Here is an 8,634-nt window from a genome sequence, read left to right as displayed (position 1 = left end):
AGAGGAAAAGGAATTTATTTGGAAATGGAAGTGTTGTAAAAAGAAAGGCATCAATGAAAAATGGGAGGAAGAAAAGTATGTAATATATTTTAGAAAGATTTTCATCCAAAGTGATTAAATTTTTAAAGTTGAAGTTTTTGAAGGGTAGTCTCTCACCTGTTTAGCAAACTGTCACCAAGAAGGATGCAGGATTCCAGAAAGCCAAGGGTTTATCGTACCTTGTTTTTATTAATATTTCTGGTACACATGATTTTATTTCTCAAAGGAAGTATAGAGCACCTATTGGTTTTGAATTAAATGAACTAAACAATTAGATAGAAAGCTGCATCCCACTGATACTTTCAGCCTACATAGAGATCAGAAGGTATGACCTTTACTTGGGAAGGAAAGATGAGCCAGAAAGGATTTAAAGTTGTCTTGGCAATGCAAGGTTTTGTATATTATCTGTCAACCCCTGGAGAGTTTGAGATTCTTCCTGGTCCTTGCTCCAGTTCCAGCTTTGTGACTTTGGGCAAGGTTTGTATTTTTAAAACAAGTTTACCCTAAGTTCATTATTTCTCATCTTCCCATCGGCAAAATGGAGAAAATAAATCATTGTCCTTTGCTGGTGTCCCCTAAATCATGATAATACAATATATGAGATATATGCAACAAATACAAAGACTCTATAGCTCTTTGGAAGGAGAATTCTGTGCATTTTCAAGGCTTTATTAATAATACGTATATTAAATTTTAAAACCAGTATTGTATCCCTATATTATGCACTTGAAGAAACTTTTAAGTGTTTTGTAATAACATAATATGTATAGTATTTGTTACACCAAAAAACAAAACAAAACAAAACAAAACAACAACTCTTCAGTCCTTGAGTGATTTTTTGGATCTGACATTCTGATTAGTTTAATGTCCTTTTCCTGGTCCTCCTCTCCCCACAAGCCTCCTCCCCTCCTTGATGTCCATTATTGCCAATTTATAACCAACAAACATTGATTATAGTGCATCTACTTGGTGGTTAGCAGTGAGTAGTCAATATTGTAGCACTTAGGAGCCATTTCTGAAAAGATTTCTAAGCAATGAGGTTATATAGCATTTAATACAAACCAGCACACATTCCTAAGAAAGTTTGTAGGCTTTCATGCTTTAAAAAAAGAAAAAAAAAAGAATAGATCAATTTTTGATGTTAAAGTATTTCAGAGAGATCAACTAAGTAAACCTCTTATTTGATACTTCTTAGTATTCAGTAGAATGTCAGCTCCTTGAGGGTGGGGACTGCTTCATCTTTGTCTTTCTATCCCCAGTTCCTGGTGGATCCACTGCTGGGCTGGATCAAGAAGGTTACTCTCCAAGGCCAGCTCTTCACCAGACTTCTACTGCTGCTGCTACCAGCACACTCTGCTATGGACTCCAGCTGCTGGACCTCTGGTGGCTCTTTCAACCCTTCAAAACTCACAAAGATAATTACTCATTCCATTTCTTTCTGATACTCATCCATCTAAGATAAGAAAAGAATAAACCCAACCAAAACAAAAAGAGAGCAGTATCCTGCATTCTGGCTTCATGTAACTTAGTGAGGGTCTTTCCTAGAAATAATAATATAATTGTAGGGACTGGAGGGAAGACTGGCCAAGGAGGGACCAATTATTTTTTTTTAAAAATTAATTAATTTATTTGTTTTCAGCTTTCTACAATCACTAACATATATCTCAGATTTTTCCCCCTCCCTCCTCCCTCCCTGAGATGGCATGCAATCTTACATAGGTTCTACACATGCATTCTTTTTTTAAAAAAAATTAATTTGTTTCCAGTTTTCTACAAGTACTTCCATATATCTTGCATTTCCTCCCCTTCCCTCTCCCTCCCCAAGATGGCATGCAATCTTATATAGGTTCTACACATACATTCTTATTAAATACATTTTCACCTTAGTCATGTTGCATAGCATTAAAATGAATATAAGAAACCATGAAAACAAAACATAACACAAGAGAAAATGGTCTGCTTTATTCTGATTATTTTATCCAGTTCCGTAATTCTTTCTCTGAATGTGGAAGAGATTTTGCCTCGAGTCCACTGGGAATTTTTTAGGTCCTTGTGTTGCTATGAAGGACCAAGTCTACCAGGAAAATTCCTCACACACTGTGGTTGTTGCTGTGTACAAAGTTCTCCTGGTTTTGCTCCTTTCACTCAGCATCAGTTCATATAGGTCCTTCCAGGCTTCTCTGAAGTCCATCTGTTCATTATTTCTTATGTCACAATGGTATTTCATTACATTCATATACCACAATTTGTTCAGCCATTCCCCAGTTGATGGGCATCCCCTTAATTTCCAGTTCTTGGCCACCACAAAGAGAGCTGTCATAAACACTTTTGTACACGTGGGACCCTTTCCCATTTTTATGATCTCTTGGGGATACAGACCTAGAAGCGATATTGCTGGGTCAAAGAGTATGCACATTTTTGTAGCAATTTTCCAAATTGCTCTCCAGAATGGTTGGATCAGCACACAGATCCACCAACAATGAATTAGTGTTCCAACTCTCCCACGTCTTCTTCACCATTTATCATCTTCCTGTTTTGTCAAGTTAGCCAATCTAATAGGTGTGATGTGGTACCTCAGAGTTGTTTTGATTTGCGTTTCTCTAATCAATAATGATTTAGAGCATTGTTTCATATATAGATAGCTTTAATTTCTTTGAAAACTGCCCGTAGATATCCTTTGACCATTTATTAATTGAGGAATGACTTGTATTCTTGTACATTTGACTCAGTTCTCTATATATTTTAGAAATGAGGTCTTTATCACACATACTAGTTGCAAAAATTCTTTCCCAGTTTTCTGCTTTGGAAGGACTAATTCTTAGAGCATGCACAGTATGTTCCACCTGGTATCAACCTTCTTGGAGGCTTAGTAATCCTATTTCCAGAAATGATGATGTAGTGGTTCCAGTTTTTTCCCTTCCCTGATTTAGAGTATATGAAAGTGTTCTGAATGTTTCTTCTAAGTTTACTGTGGAATAACAAAAAGCTTTCTGGCTGGCCATCAGCAGATATACAAAAGGCCTCAAGTGCAGAAGAACTCTTTCTTCCCTGAAGGCTTTTAAGTGAAGAAGTCGAAGTGTCCTAGACATGAAGGTGATGGAGGGGTCTTGGTCTCTCCTTCTCCCTCAGTTACATGAAGCCAGAATACATGATACTGCTCTTTTTTTGTTTTAGTTGGGTTTATTCTTTTCTGATTTTAGATGGATGAGTATCAGAAAGAAATGGAACGAGTAATTATCTTTGTGAGTTTTGAAGGGTTGAAAGAACCACCAGAGGTCCAGCAGCTGGAGTCCATAGCAGAGTGTGCTGGTAGCAGCAGCAGTAGGAGTCTGGTGAAGAGCTGGCCTTGGAGAGTAACCTTCTTGATCCAGCCCAGCAGTGGATCCACCAGGCACTGGGGATAGAAAGACAAAGATGAAGCAGTCCCCACCCTCAAGGAGCTGACATTCTACTGAATACTAAGAAATATCAAATAGGAGGTAACTGCATGACATCAGATATGATATGACTAAAAGTAAGGCTCATTATCATTTTGGATACAGTGCTTCTATTAATGTTTATTTCATTGTAGTGTTGCACTCTGTTTGTGAGCCTCAGTACACATATTAAAACCCCTAGGATGCTGCCCCCTGCCCCCCTTTTTTGTGGTTTGGTCACAGGCCTGTGATTTCATTGACATAGAGAATTCCCAAGCAGAGAAACTCCCTTCACCAATGGCAGAACAGCAAGTGCTTTGCAACTTTTATTTTTATAAAGAGTTATCTGAGTTTCTAAGAAGTTGATTGACGTTCCCAGGATCTCCCAAGTCACACATGCATCAGAAGTGGGACTTGGACCTGGGTGGGCCCTGATTCTGAGGCCAGCTCTCTGTTTATTAGGCCATTTTGTCTCTCTCTACATGATTTATGTCTAGCAACATTTCTCCCATCCTGTGTCTGCATATTTGATCTTTTGATCCCTATTGAATTTTATATTATTAGATTTGGCCCATTTTTTTGGTTTTGTTTATCAATGTTTTTTTGGGGGAGGAAAGGGAGGAATCCTATTTCTCTTGTTTGATCAATAAGTTAACTCTTCTTCCTAATTTTGTGCTGTTTGCACATTCATAAGCATGTTATTTGTATCTTGATCCATTAATAAAAATGTTTCAAAGAACAAGGCTAAATGCATAGCTTTGAAGATACTTCACCAGACCCTTTCTGTAGGATGACATGGATCTATTAATCACCATTCTTGGGGTAAGATTATTTACTTGTTCTGAATATACCACATTATACTATCATCTTGTTTCTCCATCTTGTCTACAAGGATATGAAGATACTGTCAAGTGCCATGATGAAAATCGCTAGAAATATCTTCATTTTAAGTTCATTTTCAGAAACTCCCTTATGTTGAGCTGAAATCTGCTGCCAAATAACATTTGCCGATTGCTTTTTTTCCTTGTCCCCTCTGGAGTTGTAGAGAACAATTCTAATACCTCTCCCAATGACAATCCATCAAAAAGGGATCATGGCCCCACAAGTCTTCTGTTCTTCCACATTGTAAGGTGACAGTGGTCACTTTCTGCCAACATTCCCACTGTTTATAGTCCTTGTTGGCCAGAGTGGTAAATGGCTTTGTCATTTCTTTTAGTTTTGCAGGGATGAAACAGTCAATGAGGCAAGAGTCATCCTCTAATCATTTACTTATGGTACAGTTCTTAGTCTCATGTGAATTATGGCCCACTCTCATTTGTCAGTGTCCTTCCTAAATATGATGCCTGGAATTGAACACGATACTCAAGAGATAGTATAGCCAGGATAGAGTTATGGCAGGGTCCATACTTCTGCTTTATTATGCATGGGAATGTAAACTCCCTGCAAATGACTGTTTCATTCTCTTATCCTTAGCCATTGGATACTCTCAGTGACTACTGGTGCACAGCAAGTGGCATATAGTAAGTGCTTGTTAATTAATAGGTTATCTACTAAGAACAAAATAACCGATACTTTCTGTGTTACATGCTTGTAAGAATTGGACCCTCATTGGTCTCTGCATAAGTTTGCTGCTTTTAAAAAACTTAATGCTTTTCCGTTCTCTTGTTACATGATGTTTATACACCCCTATGTTGGGGAAAGTTTTAGGGTTGGTTCTCTGGCTTTATTTCACAATCTTTTTAGAAGGGGCAAAACAACATGGCAGACAGAGGATGGGTCTCTAGATTAGAAACTCTGCTTTGATTAGAATGACTTCCAGCAGCTGGCAGTCAATTAGTGTAAGTTACCTGACACTGTATCTTGTCTCCGTCAAGGACACAAAAACCATTACCCAGCTGTAATCATACATCCTGATATCACTTGTTTCTTTTTTCATTTATCCTTAGCCTGCTGTGCTGTCATTCATTCATCCCAAGTTTGTGAACTTCCACAAATATATCTTAACATACAGTTCTAATCTACCATCCCTGTTAACTGATCATTTTCTTTTGAAGAGAGATGAAAGGGTAAATAAAATAGACTGGCAAAATCACCAATGTTCAACAGACGTGCAATAGCAATGCTGGCATTCATTCTTTGACTATAGGTAGATATAGAGGGGATGGGGACGAAACAGGTGTGACAGAACTAGCTCCAACTGGCTCGCCAGAGTCATTTGTTAAATTTCCAGCATAAGCATTTATACTTATGCAAATCAGCAAACATCAGGGTTTAATTTATTGTTTTATTTATTGTCTAGGTTTAAGAAAGTGACAGAACTTGATGACACTGCTTAGACTTAAGTGTGTCTTGCATAGGTGTCTCGTTTTTTTTGCAAAACTGTCAGACATTTACTTGGGCATCACTGTGGGCAGTGGGGAATGACTTTGCTGCTTGTAGCTGGGAAGGGCATTTAACAAATTACATTTCTATCAAAGCTATGTTTTAATTGTGACCTTTTTGCTACACTAACAGCTGCCTAGTAGACATTTCTAATCAGGTGACCCATAGGCATTTTAAACTTAACTCAGCCAAAACAGAACTGAAGTTCTTTACCCCTCCAACCCTTCTAACTTATTTATTTCTGTAGAGGACACCACTGTCCTTCCAATCACCTAAGGTTGCAGTGTTGGAATCATTGGGGCCCCTTCCCCTCCATTCCCAACCCCATCTAATAAGTTGTGAAGTTTTGTTGATTCTACCCCAACAGTATAGGGCACTTTCTAGCAGCAGTCTTTTAGCATGCAGAATGGCTACTGGACAAAGTATCTCCGTGATGGTTCCTGTGACTTGTGTTTATTTGTTGGGTAAATGTCGTTCCTAATTCAGTAGAATGGGAGGATAGATACCTGTATTCATATGCCAGGCATCAACACAGGAAACAGGTCAGACTGATTCACGCCTTCTCTTTGCAGGGTTAGCCCTTGAGCTCTGATGACGACCTTCCTATCCCAGGCTTCCTGGACTTCCATGAAATCCCAAAACTGCTAAGTTCCCTTAAACAGTGGTTACTACTTTGAACAAGTGAATTATGTCACTATTAAAAGCATTATGTTTAGGGGCTTATCCAAAAAAATCCATCCCCTTCATTCTTACTCAAATAGCTTCTTGTCTGAGCCTTTGCAATGGTCTCCTTCCTGCTAGGCCAGCCTCCAGTCTTCCCGCCCCCATGCCCATCCCTGTTCCACCTCGCTGGACTGACATCTCTAAAGCCAGGTCTGATCACTTCATTCCCAAATCCTTCATGGATAAAACAGGAACTTCTTGTTAAAGTCCTTCAAGATCTGGCTCTAGCTTACTTCTAGGCTGGTGCCATGCCACTCTCCACAAAATCTGTGTTCCAGCCTGCCTAGACAAGCCTACTAGCCCTAAACATGACCTAGCTTCTCTCCCTTCTCCATTTGGTCTCTGCCTAAGGTGGTCTGTCTCCTGAGCTTGAAGTGCACACCTTGTTTACTTCAAGGCATGTATTTTAAAAGTTTAGTTGCTAAATTTTAAAAAAGTGATGTAACGTTGGTTTTTACATTGGTGAAAAAAAATGTTGCTTTTGGGTCTTCAATAAAAATAAAATAAAATGCCCTGAATTCATATCCTAATGAAGCTTGCTGCATAGTCTGTGGCTCCCATGTCTGAAATGCAGCTTGGTCTCATAAAATCCTTATTTCTTTTCATTGGCTTAGGTGCCACCTCCCATATGAAATTTTTCCTAAGCACCTCAACAGAACATTAGCTTCTTGATGGTAGTTTGGGTTTTTTTGTAGTTGCTTAATAGTTTTGAATTGAACAAAAAATAAAATAAAAACCACCAAAATAAGTACAAAGTTAACTTTAAAAAAATCTCTTTACTTCACTGTCAGTGCATTCTTAATATGAGTTACATAATCCTCAAAACACAATCTTACAAATATTCAAATAAACTGCCTTTTCTCTCCACATACACACAGACACACAGACATATATGAAACTGAAAAATAAAACAGTTCTGTACAGTTTTTTAAAGGTCATGTGATTCTCAAGAAAGAGAATGAGTTAAAGTTGGAGTGTCCACTGTATTTCCAATGCACTTAACGTACTCCAGATTACAATGCTCATTAGCAAGAAAGGGATCCACAAATGTAAATCTCCTGCACGATAGTAGAAAAATTAGTGCAATTTAAATGAACAGAAAATTATTATGTTAAATTAGTACATAACCAAGTAAGAGAACAATGCTGCTGCTACTTAGGGTCTGTGATATTGCGTTGAACATCTGTAGCTGGCTACAGTATTTAATAATACATAAAGTTACAAATTCAGGTTTTTGAAGCATGGAGTCTGATACATCTGAACACTGCCTGGCATTTTTGGAGCACACTGTCAGCCTTCCTTTTGTTAAGTCTAATGTGACTGTGCGATGCTAGAACAGTAGTCCAGGATGTCCTGAATGGTGAATTCCATTGTAACCCCAGATCCAGGATAGCACCGTGCTATCAGACCCTCAAAGTGCTTGTACTGGCGTATAAACTCATCTTGCATGGAGTGCCACACCACCTGTTATGAAAGATGGAAAGAAAACATCAAATTGTGACAATAACTAAATGAAAAGAATGCCAAGTATAATTATATATGGGCAAAATTCATTCTAGTTCTACTAATTTGTCTTCACTGTAGTTTCTTCATCTGTAAAACAGGGAGAGTAAAATCACCTGCCTCTCAAGAGTTGTTGTGAGGGTCAAATGAGATAAGAATTACAAAGTGCCAGAGTGTCTGGCACAAAGCCGGACAGTAAGCACTACATAAATGTTAGCTGTTTATTTTTATTTTTATCTATCAGCAATAATTTGTTACGCAAACAGTAAGTGCGAGGGCCTGGGGATGTACAATGCAGTTTACAACTATGTAGCTAATCATCAGAAAAATTTAAACTGAAATTTTTTAAAAAATAAGACCTCTTTCAGAGGTTGCCAAAGGTCTGGCCACAAGTCTCACAGTGCAAAGGTGGATACAGGTGGTGTTACAGGCCTACCTCACGTACATGCTGTGACCAATACTTTATAAATAACCTCAATACGCTACAATTCCTGCTTCTGCCTCTCACTGACTCTCAAACCCTGCACACTACGCAGGCAGGGAGGGTTCCCAGGTCTCCTGGTCAACATCA

General features: G+C 38.4%; 1 protein-coding gene across 2 annotated transcripts in view; it reads right to left on the bottom strand.

The window, feature by feature from the left end:
- Nucleotides 1-7,316: 7,316 nt before the first annotated feature.
- Nucleotides 7,317-8,634, bottom strand: part of EXOC1 (exocyst complex component 1) — a 62,747-nt gene continuing 61,429 nt past the window's right edge. For both annotated transcript variants that reach the window (XM_072620814.1, XM_072620815.1), the window contains one exon: nt 7,317-8,024. In XM_072620814.1, the coding sequence (XP_072476915.1) occupies nt 7,872-8,024 (153 nt within the window). In that variant the 3' untranslated portion in view covers nt 7,317-7,871. The remainder of the gene's footprint in view (nt 8,025-8,634) is intronic.

Source organism: Notamacropus eugenii, chromosome 6, assembly GCF_028372415.1.
Source record: "Notamacropus eugenii isolate mMacEug1 chromosome 6, mMacEug1.pri_v2, whole genome shotgun sequence".
In the NCBI taxonomy this organism is placed as follows: Eukaryota; Metazoa; Chordata; class Mammalia; order Diprotodontia; family Macropodidae; genus Notamacropus; species Notamacropus eugenii.
Note: the sequence above shows the minus strand (reverse complement) of the source record. Positions and strands in the feature narration are given on the sequence as shown.